The following is a 15,767-nucleotide window of genomic DNA, read 5'->3' on the forward strand; positions in this document are numbered from 1 at the left end:
TGTGTAATGAGATTTCATCATATTTGATTCTATATATTTTGTCCAGACAGAAAATATACGTACACTGTGAGGAGCTTTCAACTATGTATTTTGTATGACTTCCTACAGTCCTTCAAAATACCCAGAACTTGACACATGGAGGTGGCTGCTCTTCAAGTCCCAGATGTGCTGCTGTACACACCCCCAGACTTAGGAAGCAACCATAGGGAAACATTTGAAGAGTGAATTTGCGAAGACTTCTAGATAAACTCAAGAGCTGTACCTCTCTGTAGGTTTTGCTATTCCTAGGTTTATTAGTTGTGATTAAGGCATCATTGTATGTGGCAGTGTTATCTTTTCGTTGTGGCTTCGTTACTTTCTGTAAGAAGTGAATGTATGGTGCAAGCTTTCATTGTTTATACCAGAGTTATTAATAAGAACATAAGAAAGGAGCACTGCAGCAGGCCTACTGGCCCATGCTAGGCAGGTTCAAGTAACATCTGTTAAAGAAGGAAGGAGCACTGCTGCAGGCCTACTGGCCCAAGCTATTCATGTCTAACTCACACCCACTCACACCGACTCATGTTCATATATAACAGTTTTCTAAGTCTCCTGTAAAAAAAATTGTTGTCTTTGATCAACATCTCAAGAAGCTTTTCTCTGTTTATCATTTTCCTCATCTAATAATGAAAACTTTTTTCTTGTTTGCAGTTGATAAATATTATTATTGTACTTTGTTTTCAGGATTATGACAAGTTCAGCCAAGATGGACGCAGTAGGGACTCTACCAAGAAACTTCTTTTGTCGACGGCTTCTCACTCTGGTGAACGTAAAGGGTCCAGTGGTACCACTGCAATGTTCCAGCCCCCAGCCAATGACATTTATCTCTGTGATAAATGTGAAAATGAGTTTTATAGTCTGCGAGAAGTTCAGGTACACTTTTAAACTCATCGTTTTCTTCATAATCTTTAATGGTAATCAATTAGGAAAAACATGTACGGTAAAAGTTCAGTTTAATGGACTGATGGAAAAGCGGGTAGCTGGTAACGCTTGTAGTGGATGGAGACGAGTGTTTTGAACATTGTGCATAGAATTTGACGCATGGAAATTAGAAGACAGAATAGGATTACCAAAAGTACTGTATAATTCAGGGCTGGGGAGGGGCTGTTTAGGTGGTTTGGGCATTTAGAGAGGATGGAGCAGAATGGGATGACCAAGAGGGTATATAAATCTGGGGTGGGAGGAAGGAGGGTGGGGATCATCCCAGGAATGGATGGAGGGAAGAGATAAAAGAGATCTTGGGTGCTAGGGGCTTGAGTGTGACCAAAGTAACATTTATGAAGGTATTCAGGAAACCTGGTTAGCTGGACTTTTGAGTCCTGGAGATGGGAAGTACAGTGCCTGCAGCCTGAAAAAGGGAAGGGGATTATGCAGTTTGGAGAAACTTTAGAATTGTGATGCCTGCACACGTATGACAAAACAGCTATTGAATGAGTGATAGGTGAACGTATTTTCTCTTTTGGATCACCTTCCCTCAGTAGGAGGCAGCCAGTGTGTTAAAAATAATAGTGTATGAAATGTTTTATAGTCAGAGGTGGTCAGACAAATTGAACTAACCTACAACTGGATCTTCTTAAAAATGCAGTATTTTGCATCAGAGATGTCTTTATGAACTAACATGATACACAAATTTTTAATGTTGCACCACAACTAATGTAGCAACCTTCCCCTCCACTACTAAAAAATTTTTTCATAAAACGTTATATAATTTAGCTTAGGTCCTACTCAGTCTGTCAGCATAAGTTATCTAACATCAATGAAATACTTTCTATTACTTTCATAATATTTAGACTGATTTTTGCAAAGCTGTAGTATAAGTGATATACCACATGTATGGCATGCAGAAGACTTGGGATATAACATCATAATCACCCCTTTTAGTTTTGTTTAAATTGACTTAGGTGACCCCCCTCTCTCTCTCCCCTTTATACTTGAATCATGTGACAAATTTCATGTTCAGTTTATTACTGTACTGTAATACATGGAATTTATTACTGTACTGTATTATGTGCAGTACTATTAATGCAATACTCTCTGCATCTTCAGACACACGAAAAGCAGTGCCGTGGAGACTTGCCGTCTTCACCCGTTGTCTCGTCGCCAGAACCTGACCTTGTCGAGGACGAACCCGAACCTGCTGGTCAGGTAAGACCACTATAGTTGAAAGCCTCATTTTTGTTCAGTCACGGGTAGTGGAACCTCCTCGGGAACACCACAAGAGAATCCATTAAAAAATTCTGTATCTTGTTATAGGCATTAGTTTCTTGAACAGATTCTGCATTAGTTTCTAACCATTACTTCATCATATGTACAAACCTAATGCATAAAAGTACTTGACATGATTTTTTTTGCAAAGTTAGCTATACAGTAGGGGGACTTCCCCCCCTCCATCCATGGATGGTGGTACACCCCATATATATCATTTTTGGTTTACATAGATACCTATGATAAATTTAATTGATAAATTATGCACAGTAAGTCAAGAATTTGCACTTTTTCACTGAGTGGAAACACTTCATGGCTTCTCTTAGGCTTTGAAGAACTACCAGCATCATTGTGCTTCAGGGCCACTGTTAAGCAAAATTAAGGGTTATTTTTGGGCCATGGTAAACCACGGATAACTGAAACCACTGAAAATGAAACTGTGGATATGGGGTTTCTACTGTATTGTAGTCTCACTTACCAGGGACATTACATTTACGAACACCAGCATTTTAACTAAAATCGTATTAACTGAAGTGAAGAACGTGAGAAAAATAATGTTATAGTTTTGAGACCTCCATAAAAACCAAACAAGTTTTGTAAGTTTTGCAATTCATCAAAAACATTAGTTTTTCATATCTTACATTGTGGTTATATGTGTAGAGGTGTATAGTAATAAAATACAAAATAATTTTTTTATCGCCTTAAATCCTGGTTGGTGGTGCTTGTTGATCTGGTCCTGCTGGGCTGAATTAGATAGCTGTAGTTTTTTGTTGATGGCATTGGTTGCTACACCGAGAATAAAATGTCCAAAAGTTTTCCTCTGCAAAATTTTGGTTAGTTGTGGACAGATAGGTATGGAAATCATGTATTTAGCTGGACTGCAGGACCCGTTAACTCTGGACAACGTACTTTCAGTAAAGTACGTACTGTGAAAATATTATATCCATGTCCAATTTGCATGGGACAGTGACTGAGCACCCAATAAATTGAAAAAAAAAAAAAACAAGCACGAGTTCAATTTTTACCCCAAATCCCGTTTGAAGATGGGAATATTTCCCCTCCGCCCAGCACTTAGTCTATGGGTGAGGTTGTTGTTTTAAGTAGGATGCCTAGTGTCATCCTTGGTGTAAACAGCACCCAAGCTCTCATTGCCTTGTGCGTACATCCCAGTGTAAACAAACTCAAATGTCCATACTAGCAGTGTGTGCTTTCTTTAATTGTACAGTACCTCGCCATGTACAGTGGAACCTGGGTTTTCATTTGCACTGGGTTTTTGCCAAATTCGGTTTTCGATGATTTTTTTCATCAAAATTTTGTCCCAGTTTTCATTCATCACCTCAGTTTTTATTGACTTAACAGTGGTTCACCAAACCGAACATGTCTGCCTGCACCCACACAAAGCATCCCACGCATTAAGTCAGTCTGGCTTTGTTTATCGTTGGTAGAGGGTGATAGTGATGGTGGTAGTGATGGTGGTAGAGGGTGGTAGTGATGGTGGTAGTGGGTGGTAGTGATGGTGGTAGAGGGTGGTAGTGATGGTGGTAGAGGGTGGTAGTGATGGTGGTAGAGGGTGGTAGTGATGGTGGTAGAGGGTGGTAGTGATGGTGGTAGAGGGTAGTAGTGATGGTGGTAGAGGGTAGTAGTGATGGTAGAGGGTGGTAGTGGTTGTGATTGTGGTAGAGGGTGGTAGTGATGGTGGTAGAAATAACCTCCTCCCTCTCCCCTCTCTTGCCGTCGTCCATACACCAACAAGAGTCTTCAATAAAGGTAAAAGTGATATTAAATGTTCATTTATCCATTTCATTAGTCCTTTATATTTATTTCTCATCGTTTTCTGCATGTAAAACTATAGTTATTCTCTATAAAATGTATTTTTTGTTAATACTTTTGGGTGTCTGTAACAGATTAATTGGATTTACATTATTTCTTATGGGAAATATTGCGTCGGTTTTCTTCGAACTCGGTTTTCGTCAGACTTTCTGGAACGAATTAATGACGAAAACTGATGTTCCACTGTATTGTGTTATTTTCTACCACTATGCTTGTTAGGAATTAAGTAATAATTTGATAATAGAATTTGCCAAAATAATTCTTACAAAGACAATTTTCAACTTGACAAGAAGAAACTCTGAAAAAATATTTTTTCTCTTGGTTCATGGACTCCCCTAGTGGGTTCTTGGACCATATGCTAAAAACTTGCTACTATACAAGGAATAATGAAGTGTAGAAGTATAACAGGTTTACAGATTTTATGAAGACCATAGATTTAAGGCACAGTAGGGGCAGATAATCTGGAAACTTTTGACAATTTTAAAGCTACCATTTTTATTACAAACCTACCCATTTGACACCAGGACTCGTAAAAAAAATGTGCTGCTTGTAAACGACCAACTTTATGCTTTCAGCACCACTATACTGTATGCTTGTACACTTTTGCTTGTTCACCTGTGTCCTAAGCAATAGCTTTTTATTTTGCATTTGTTTCATCTCCACAATTTTTTTTTTTATAAGTGAATGGGAGTAAAGATACAGCAATAACTTGAGGGTTATAGCAGTACTCTTCCCCTCCCATTCACTTGTCTACACTCACTCACCTTCTTGCTCTGTACTCTCTTCCTTTTTATAAGTCATTAACATGCAGACCAGGTGCAAAATTTCCTTCCTGAGCAGACATGTTGCTGTTGTTTGTTAAAATTTTATGTGAAAAAATGGTTGTGACACGTTAACAGAAAATTGTGTGTTCTCTATTTTGATAGCATTTGTAGATGATACAAGCATCTCCTAGGTACAAGTCATCATGTGAAGAATGTTTCTTCTCTCCATCCACTGTTTTCCTCCACAACTTATATGAGCTACAGATGTAGAACTGTGAATCTCAGTTAACATCTTGCCATAATAAGTTGGAATTCTATGAGATGTGCCTTTGCCCAATAACAAATTCACCGCCGTTTATTTTTCATTCCACTAGGTAGGCTTCTCGGTTAAAAAACGACTGGAAGATGTAGGTTAGTAGGTGATTTTTAGGCAATGGTTAACATTTTTGTCTCCCAACTGTAAGGTCCAGGGGTCCCACTATTATTCTGAGATAAATGTATTGAAAAGTCTGCTAGAGTTGGTGTGCCACAGATAGAGAAGAAATTCCAGAAATATGACAAATATTGCAACATGGTATTTTAAGCCTAACTCATGTAGGGTTGTATCAATTTATTGCAGTCGCTATTGAAAGAGTTAAACACTTACATGACATTTCATGAACTTAATTCTCCTCAGGTACCATTCCTTGCTTACTTAAGTCTACAGCCAGCCAAACATACTGGCATTGAACCATATATGTCTCCCAGAAAGAGAAGTTCATCCAGTCCTCCCAGAAAAATCCCTGGGCCAATGTACCCTCGTTATGATTCTATCGCCATCAGCTCCCCTCTAGGAAGGTGAGCACTGAGGTTAGCAGTTATCATTGAGGTGTGATAGCTTTACACAGTTCACACTGTCTTGTATCTCATAACATGTATATCTTGTCTTGGTCTAAGTTTTTCTTTGTTTACTGCTAATGTGCTTTTTTCAGTAACATACATGTTAACATAGACTTGTTAAGCAGTTAGATGAAAAGAATAATTTATTTACTTGCTTGTCACGTGTAGCTTTTCTGCTTTTCGTAACTCCTTTTCATTTCTTTGTGCACTCACCTACGTCTTGCTTTTCCTAGGGCGAAATTATTTTTTGTTAAAGGAGAACTTTCCATGTTTCTTCCCCATTATAGTTAGTTGATATGACAAGCTGCGAACATATGGGAAATTACTAAAGTATTTTTAGCAAGGTGAACATTTATTTGGAGGTTTCACCTGTTTGAGTTTGCACATGATTAGTTTAGCCCAACAAAAACCTGTCTTGCTCCTTGTATTGAATGCAGAAAATGACATGAAGATAATTTTGGTGATTAGCAGAAAATTGCATAGTCTTAATGGATTTTTGTTGATGCTAAAACAGTAACAGAAGATCGCGTATTCTTGACAGATTTTTGTTCTCGCACTCCAAGTTTCGTAACCGATACCAAGCATCACAGCACAATGTGATGAGATATGAACGGCATCTCCATGCCACACCCCACACAGACTTCAACTTCAGCAGAGAGAGGTAAGTAGGGTTTCGGTTGTCTTGTAATTTAAAAAAACTATGTAATTTAATAAAAATCAATTGTTGTCTCATTAAGCAATAATCTTGAGTATTAGCCCTTCAACTGTCCAAATGTAGATCTACGTTTTTGCGCATAGCGCTCCAACCTTGATTTTCTCCTTAAGAATGCATGTAAAAAAAAAAAACGTAAATCTACGTTCTGAGCGCTATGCGAGCAAACGAGATCTACGTTTGGACAGTTTAAGGGTTAAAGTGATTTTCCAGCGTGCAGGAGTCACTGATACTGTTACAGGCATCTTTGATGTTGTCTTTTATCCAGAAAGTCTTTATTGTTGGAGTCTACGGTTGATTTGTATAAGTGATAGTCTCGAACATTATTCTGATCATTTAATAACTCTTTGGATGACCTGAGAAATTATCAAGTAACAATAATGTTTATGAACAATGCTCTTTTTTTGGTTTAAGTAATTTTGTAAGAAAAAAAAATCTTAGATAGTTACTCTGGTATTTATACTTTAATGTTTGAGTGCCATTATACTGGGAGGGGGATTTTATCAACATTTTTGATAGTGCTTGGATTCTCAGAAGTGCACACTAATCTTGACTTAACTTGAAATATCTATCTCTGTTATCACCTACAAGAACTTAATATGCTTCATGGAGGGTAAGAAGGGTTAAGTTTACACATAGAATTAATTCTATTCAATCTTTTAAACCAACCTTATATAGCAGGAAAAATTTGCAGTGATGTATTCTTGACTCTTTTCATTAATTGTCAAATAAAGGGTGAATGCCTTTTGTTGTATTATTTTCTGACTTGGGCATGTTCTCACGAAATCGTAATGACACGATTGCAAACAAGCCATACCACGGGTGGGGTTTGAACCCATGGTCAGAGAGACCCAGTGGCTAATGCGATGGTCTGGAGTTTTGAGACTGACCGCGGGTTCAAACCCCACCCGTGGTATGGTTTGGGCATGTTCTGTTTACTGTGATGTTAAATCCATGTGCTTAAGTGTTTCCATGTTGTCTGGCACACAGATAACCAGCACATAGAGAGAAGCTTATGTTGCTGTCTTGGTCCAACTTGGACCATTTACAAAGTTGGACCGAAACATTGTCATAAGCTCCTCTCCTATGTGTGGGTTATTTTGTGTTTTGTACAGTCCTTTGCTATACCCTTGTGATAACGTCAACAGCCGTTGGCTTCACTGATTATGCATGAGCTTTCTCTTGACACTCTTCCTTACGGATTGTACGTACCATTTCTGAAAGACAGGCGAATGGCTTTCGAGATTTCGTGAACTTTTTCATTCTTTTTAAATATCCAGTATATTGGCTGTTTGGAGTGACATCTAAACTGTCATATCTGGCACCTCAGCAAAGACAGTAATTATGTGTGAACGATGGTGAAAATGTTTTGTTTTTGGGTCACCTTGCCTTGGTGTTTAGGTATTTAGTTGAAGCAGAGTACTGATGCCCCTCACAAAAGCCAGTACGTATAGCCTAACCCAAATACTGTATTTTTTTTATTATTAACACATTGGCCATTTCTCATCAAGACAGGGTGAGCCAAAACAGAAGAAACACTTCCACCATCATTCACTCCATCACTGTCTTGCCAGAGGTGTGCCTACACTACACTTAAAACACTGCAACATATCAACACCCCTCCTTCAAGAGTGCAGCCACTGTACTTCCCACCTCCAGGACTCAAGTCCAGTCTGCTGGTTTTCCTGAATGTTATTTTGATCACACTCCAACAGCATGTCAAGTCATAAAAACCATTTGTCCCCATTCTCTCCTATCTAACACGCTCAGGCATGCTTGCTGATAGTTCAAACCCCTCGCACACAAAACCTTTATACCCTTCCTCCAACCTTTCCTAGGCTGCCTCCTACCCCACCTTCCTTCCATTACAGATTTATACGCTCTCCAAGTCATTCTATTTCGTTCCATCCTCTCAGAATGCCTGAACCACCTCAACCCCTCCTCAGCCCTCTGGATAATACTTTTAGCAAGTAACTTCTAAACTACAGATTCTTTGCATTATATTCACACTGACAGCTCCACTGCCTCCAGCCTTCTCCTTGTTGCCACATTCACCACCCATGCTTTACCCCTATATAAGAGTGTTCGTATAACTACACTCTCGTGCATTTCCCTCTTTGCTTCCACGGATAATGTTGTCTCCACAGACTCCTTAGTGCACCACTTACCCTTCCGACCCCCCTCATATACCTGTACTGTATATCCACTCAGTATGCCCATAGGTTTACAGGCTAGCTAGCAAGCAGGGTGCCAGCCTTCACTCTTTTTTTTAAGAAGTAGAGGGTATATTGGTACTATGGCAGGTCCAGGTTGGGTTCTCGCCTCACAAATGAGGTGCAAGCAACATGTAGATCAGCAAGATAGTCAGCAGCATAAAGTTAGGGATGGTAGGATATTTTTCCGTGTGTTTAATGTTAGGGGTTGTGGGTTTCCAGCATTTTTCTATAATTTTTTTTTTTAATAAACAGGTGATTCCATTTTCATAGATGTTGCAGAACTCCATGTACAATTCTTTCCTTATACAGTATTTGTATGTGTGGATCATTATATTTTTCTTTCTTAATGTTTAGTCATTTTTTTTTTTCCTCCTCAGAAGTTATGTTTAGCAATATATATGCAGGCGTGCATGAGCGTGTTCGATAGGAGTGAATGGAGACGAATGGTATTTGGGACCTGACGATCTGTTGGAGTGTGAGCAGGGTAATATTTAGTGAAGGGATTCAGGGAAACCGGTTATTTTTATATAGCCGGACTTGAGTCCTGGAAATGGGAAGTACAATGCCTGCACTCTAAAGGAGGTGTTTGGGATATTAGCAGTTTAGAGGGATATGTTGTGTATCTTTATACAGTGGACCCTCAACCAGCGATATTAATCCGTTCCTGAGAGCTCATTGTTAATCAAAATAATCGTTAGTGAAGTTAATTTTCCCCATAAGAAATAATGGAAATCAAATTAATCCGTGCAAGACACCCCAAAGTATTAAAAAAAAAATTTTTTTACCACATGAAATATTAATTTTAATACACACAAACTGAAGAAGACATGCACAGTTACATGACACTTACCTTTATTGAAGATCTGGTGATGATTGATGGGATGGGAGGAGGGGAGACCGTTGATCTTGTTAGTGTTTAGAAGGGGAATCCCCTTCCATTAGCACTTGAGGCAGCAAGTCTTTTTCTGGGGTTACTTCCCTTGTTCTTTTAATGCCACTAGGACCAGCTTCAGAGTCACTGGACTTCTGTCGCACAACATATCTGTCCATAGAGGCCTGTACCTCTCGTTCCTTTATCCTAAAGTGTTTCACAACATTGTCAGTGTAATAGTCACCAGCACGGCTTGCAATAGCTGTGTGAGGGTGATTTTCATCAAAAAAGGTTTGCACTTTAAGCCACATTGCACACATTTCCTTAATCTTTGAAGTAGGCAACTTCTTCAATTTCTCTCTCCCCTCCTCCGAAGCAGTTTCCTCAGGTGTGACCTCTTACTGTTGAAGATGATCTAGCAGCTCATCAGTGGTTTGTTCTTCATTGTCCTCCTCCACCAACTCTTCCACATCCTCCCCACTAACCTCACCAATATGAGCACTAGTTCCAGGCATTTTTTCCTGTTCACCTGGGTGTTAGTCAACTGTTGTGGGTCGCATCCTGGGGGACAAGATTAAGGACCCCCAATGGAAATAAGTTAGACAGTCCTCGATGATGCACTGACTTTCTTGGGTTATCCTGGGTGGCTAACCCTCCGGGGTTAATCGTTTCTCGGTAATTGTTTCACGTTAAGCCACACCAACAACACTCTCTCCACATCTTCGAGTAATACAGCTGATGGTGGTGCAGCAACAACAACAGCTGACTGTGGTGCAGCAACAACAACAGCTGACTGTGGTGCAGCAGCAGCTGCACCTTTGGCAAGAACAGCTTCCTTGATTGCCGTTTTCTTACCCACAATAGTAGCGATGGTTGATTGGGGTTTATTATACAACCTGACCAGCTCAGAGACACGCACTCCACTTTCATACTTAGCAATGATCTCTTTCTTCATCTCCATAGTAATTCTCACCCTTTTTGCTGTAGGGTTGGCACTAGAAGCTTTCTTGGGGCCCATGGGGACTTATTTTGCAGGTGCAATCACTACAAAGGCTGTGATAATATGAAATGTTCCAGTTGTTGTATGTTTGGAAGCGACCGCAGTGGCTGGCTGGCTTGTAAACACTGACACCCAAGGGACAAGTGAGGCGCGCTCAGGCCAAAGTGGACGCGTATGGTACGGAACGAATAGCGCTGGTCGGGTTTTTAAGCGCTAGTTGAGGCAAAATTTTTGCGTTTAAATGTATCGCTAGTCAGATTTATCGTTAATCGATGCCATCGCTAGTTAAGGGTCCACTGTACGTATATTCTTCTAAACTGTTGTGCTCTGAGCACCTCTGCAAAAACAGTGATTGTGTGAGTGAGGTGAAAGTGTTGAATGATGATGAAAGTATTTTCTTTTTGGGGATTTTTTCTTTTTGAGTCACCCTGCCTCGGTGGGAGACGGCAGACTTGTTAAAAAAATATATATATATAATGTTATTTCCAGTAGAATATGACCTCATTTTTCAAATACAGTGGACCCTGAGTTTCATGATTAATCTGTTCCAGAGAGTCTGCCAAAGTTGAAATTCATGAATGTCGAAACCATTTTCCCCATAAGAAATAATGTAAATCCAATTAATCCAGACACCCAAAAGTATTAACAAAAATTATTTTTTTATAGATTAAATGTAGATTTACGTACAGAAAAGATTGAGAAATAAAGAATAACACTCTTGTTGGTGAATGGAAGACGGGAGAGGATGGAGAAGTTACACTATTGTTTGAAAGTGGAATCTTCCATAAAGGGGAATCCCCTTTCATAAAGCGAGCTCTTGCAGCTCTACCCTCTACCACCATCATAACCTCTACCATCCTCTACCACTATCACTACCACCACCACTTGTATTTTTCTACAAACTTTTTCTTGAATTCTATCATGTTTCTTACATTCTTTACTAAAAGGCTGGCACTACAAGCTTTCTTTGGGCCCATGGTGCTTATTTAGCAGTTTCAAGCACAAAAAACAATGGATTATTACGAAATGTATCGTATGAACGTGTGGAGTGATGGTCACTTGCCCACAATCAATGCCAAACTGACTCCTGAGTGTTTTGTGGGAGCCTTTGTGTACGCCCAGCCACTCCCGGCCACACAGAGACGCATTCCTTACGACGGACGAATCGTGAGGGAAAATCACGATCCGCAAGGCTTTATTTTGACGATAAAGTTGCTGAAAGCCGAAATTCATGAAGCGTGAGGCTCACGAAACTCGGGGTTCCACTGTATTATACTAAAGTCAGGTATTGACTTCTCACACACTAGCCACTTCTTTAATGTGTTAAGGCATTACTCTCATGACTCAGAATTTTTGCTGACACTTTGTTTCACATTCCAGTCCAGTGGTGGACCAACATTTTTGGGGCCCTGAAGCTTGAACTGTTATAGGGGCCCCTTTGCAACCCCTACTCATACAGTAGACCCAGAATTTTCAAGCAGTGTAGACTTTAGTTGCTTCTGGGGGCCCCTCTGGGATTAGGGGCCCCTGATGCTTAACCTTCATTAGTTTCATAATAGCTGTGCCCCTGTTCCAGCCTCATTGGCTATCTAGTCTGTTTCTTTATACAGTAATGTAGTTGAAAGCTCCAGTTACATTGACATTTGTATTTTCATTATCACTATTCCCCCGCTTTACGATCAGCTCCCAATGCGACCAATTATGTAAGTCCGTTTGTACGTGTATGTTTGGGGGTCTGAAATGGACTAACCTAATTCACAATATTCCTTATGGGAACAAATTCGTTCAGTAATGGCACCTGAACATAATTCTGGAATGAAATAATATTGTAAGCCGGGGGTCCACTGTACGTATTACTCTTTTATTTGTTTTTAAATGTGGATTGTCTTCATATACAGAGACGAGCTTATTGGTCTTTGTTTTGAATTTTGGACATTAGGTTTTCCACGTTATTTGCATACTTTTATCTTGTGCTACTATTTCTTTTTTTAACACATTGGCCATTGCCCACCAATTTTTTTGCTGCTTCACTTCAGATACATAAATAATGCGCATGTAGGGGGTTATTTGTGCTTTGTTTCAGCGAAGCAATTGTGATGTTTTTTCTTTCTCGCTAAGAATGTTTTTCCGGTTTGTTTCACATATACTGTCAGCTTTGTTTCTCATTTATAATATGCTTTAGCACAAATATTTTTTGATTAATGTATTGATATTTGTGTGTTAAATCTTGTTAAATTTATTTTCCCCAATTTCCTGTTTTTTCCAATTTTCTTACTGTGTGTGTGTGTGTGTGTCAGTGTGTGCATATTGGCTTAAGAAAGAAGTGGTGGAAAAGATGCAGTTGCAGAGAGAAACTTTATTGAGATGTTTTGCTGGTGGGCAAGCTGGCCACTGGAGAAAACATCTTGGGAAAGTTCTTCTCTACCATTGTGTCTTCACCACTTGTTGCCATTGCACCATTTGTCTCTGCTGAGAAGCAAAAATGTGTAGAGAAATTCTGATTGCATCAATAACCACTGTATATAGAAAAAGGCACAATACTGTGACTGGAACAATGCACAAATAACCCGTATATAGGAGAAAGAAACTTACAACGATGTTTCAGTCCGACTTAGACCATTTACAAAGTCAACGTAAGCTCCTCTCTTCTACGTGCGGGTTATTTGCATAGCCACTGTATATATACAAGCAGAAGAAAAGAATTTAGGAAAGAAGTGCCACAGGTAGATGAAGAAAAGTAGGTATCCACTTTTCATACTACAAATGTGGCAGTGTTCTGCAATGTGGGCTGGCAAAGTTCCCCAGTTGCTACCAAGTTAACCAACCTCTAAAATTACCAACAGGTGTAACAGTCGGTGGATTGTTGTGTGGCGAGACAGGAAGGAGGAGCAGCCTTGGTTTCATCTTTACTGTTTTACAAGTGGACAGAGGAGAGAGCGGAGAATAACCATCAACACAGGTAGGAAATTAGGTCTCTTCTAGCCCTTAAACTGTGTCTGATGTACTAGTACACAAATGTTGTCTGTCTGATGTACTAGTATGCAAATGTTGTCCGACGTACTGGTATGCACGATTTTTTGTACCTTCAGATGTGCCACCTGCCAACATTTTTGACATCTGGTCAACTCTTTGGGTCTTCTTCAGGCTATTCATATATTTGAAAAAAAAAAAAAAGAATAAGGCCAGCAGGGTCTACACAGTATATCGTAGCTAACTACTTAGGTGATGACTATGCGTTTGACATGCTAGTGTGCCTCACTGGCAAAAGTAAGGCTGTGCAAGTGGCACAAAGATGACTTATCCCAATTTTATTACAATTTCATGTTACTAGCAGTGGAATTCAGTCACAAAGCACACAAAGTATATTTAACTCCGGATTACCCAGTAAAAGTCAAACAATATGACTTATTTCCATATTTTGAGGAGTATTACACTCTGAAATAATTACAGTATTACAAGTATTCCTTGTAAGTAGCCTTAAAAGACCAAAATAGTAAAAAAAAAATAAAAACAATTATTTATGTATGTATATGTATGTACGTATGTAAATGCTGCAATGAGGAGGTGGCTGGAGGCAGTGGAGATGTCCTGTCTAAGGGCAATGTGTGATGTAAATATTTTAGTTTTTTTTATTATCACACTGACCGATTCCCACCAAGGCAGGGTGGCCCGAAAAAGAAAAACTTTCACCATCATTCACTCCATCACTGTCTTGCCAGAAGGGTGCTTTACACTACAGTTTTTAAACTGCAACATTAACACCCCTCCTTCAGAGTGCAGGCACTGTACTTCCCATCTCCAGGACTCAAGTCCGGCCTGCCGGTTTCCCTGAACCCCTTCATAAATGTTACTTTGCTCACACTCCAACAGCACGTCAAGTATTAAAAACCATTTGTCTCCATTCACTCCTATCAAACACGCTCACGCATGCATGCTGGAAGTCCAAGCCCCTCGCACACAAAATCTCCTTTACCCCCTCCCTCCAACCTCTCCTAGGCCGACCCCTACCCCGCCTTCCTTCCACTACAGACTGATACACTCTTGAAGTCACTCTGTTTCTCTCCATTCTCTCTACATGTCCGAACCACCTCAACAACCCTTCCTCAGCCCTCTGGACAACAGTTTTGGTAATCCCGCACCTCCTCCTAACTTCCAAACTACAAATTCTCTGCATTATATTCACACCACACATTGCCCTCAGACATGACATCTCCACTGCCTCCAGCCTTCTCGCTGCAACATTCATCACCCATGCTTCACACCCATATAAGAGCGTTGGTAAAACTATACTCTCATACATTCCCCTCTTTGCCTGCAAGGACAAAGTTCTTTGTCTCCACAGACTCCTAAGTGCACCACTCACCCTTTTCCCCTCATCAATTCTATGATTCACCTCATCTTTCATAGACCCATCCGCTGACACGTCCACTCCCAAATATCTGAATACATTCACCTCCTCCATACTCTCTCCCTCCAATCTGATATCCAATCTTTCATCACCTAATCTTTTTGTTATCCTCATAACCTTACTCTTTCCTGTGTTCACTTTTAATTTTCTTCTTTTGCACACCCTACCAAATTCATCCACCAATCTAAATATTATGCAGAGAATTAGGAGTGTGGAAATTAGAAGGTGTGGAATTAATAAAAGTATTAGTCAGAGGGGTTGTTGATGTGGTTTGGTCATTTAGAGAGAATGGATCAAAGTAGAATGACATGGAGAGCGTATAAATCTGTAGGGAAGGAAGGCGGGGTAGGGGTCATCCTCAAAAATGTTGGAGGGAGGGGGTAAAGGAGGTTTTGTGGGCGAGGGGCTCGGACTTCCAGCAAGCGTGCGTGAGCGTGTTAGATAGGAGTGAATGGAGACGAATGGTACTTGGGACATGACGATCTGTTGGAGTGTGAGCAGGGTAATATTTAGTGAAGGGATTCAGGGAAACCGGTTATTTTTATATAGTCGGACTTGAGTCCTGGAAATGGGAAGTACAATACCTGCACTTTAAAGGAGGGGTTTGGGATATTGGCAGTTTGGAGGGATATGTTGTGTATCTTTATACGTATATGCTTCTAGACTGTTGTATTCTGAGCAAAAACAGTGATAATGTGCGAGTGTGGTGAAAGTGTTGAATGATGATGAAAGTATTTTCTTTTTGGGGATTTTGTTTCTTTTTTGGGTCACCCTGCCTCGGTGGGAGACGGCCGACTTGTTGGAAAAAAAAAAAAATATTTTAACAAGTCAGCCATCTCCCAC

At 40.0% G+C, this 15,767-nt stretch overlaps 1 protein-coding gene across 1 annotated transcript in view; it reads left to right on the forward strand.

The window, feature by feature from the left end:
• Positions 1-723: 723 nt before the first annotated feature.
• Positions 724-15,767, forward strand: part of LOC128687064 (uncharacterized) — a gene marked incomplete at its 5' end in the record, with an annotated part of 39,532 nt that continues 24,488 nt past the window's right edge. Inside the window, 5 exon segments of the mRNA XM_070082673.1 lie at positions 724-912; positions 2,086-2,184; positions 5,515-5,675; positions 6,259-6,378; positions 13,360-13,475. Of these exon segments, the coding sequence (XP_069938774.1) occupies positions 724-912; positions 2,086-2,184; positions 5,515-5,675; positions 6,259-6,378; positions 13,360-13,475 (685 nt within the window).

Source organism: Cherax quadricarinatus, chromosome 7 (genome assembly GCF_038502225.1).
Source record: "Cherax quadricarinatus isolate ZL_2023a chromosome 7, ASM3850222v1, whole genome shotgun sequence".
NCBI lineage: Eukaryota > Metazoa > Arthropoda > Malacostraca > Decapoda > Parastacidae > Cherax > Cherax quadricarinatus.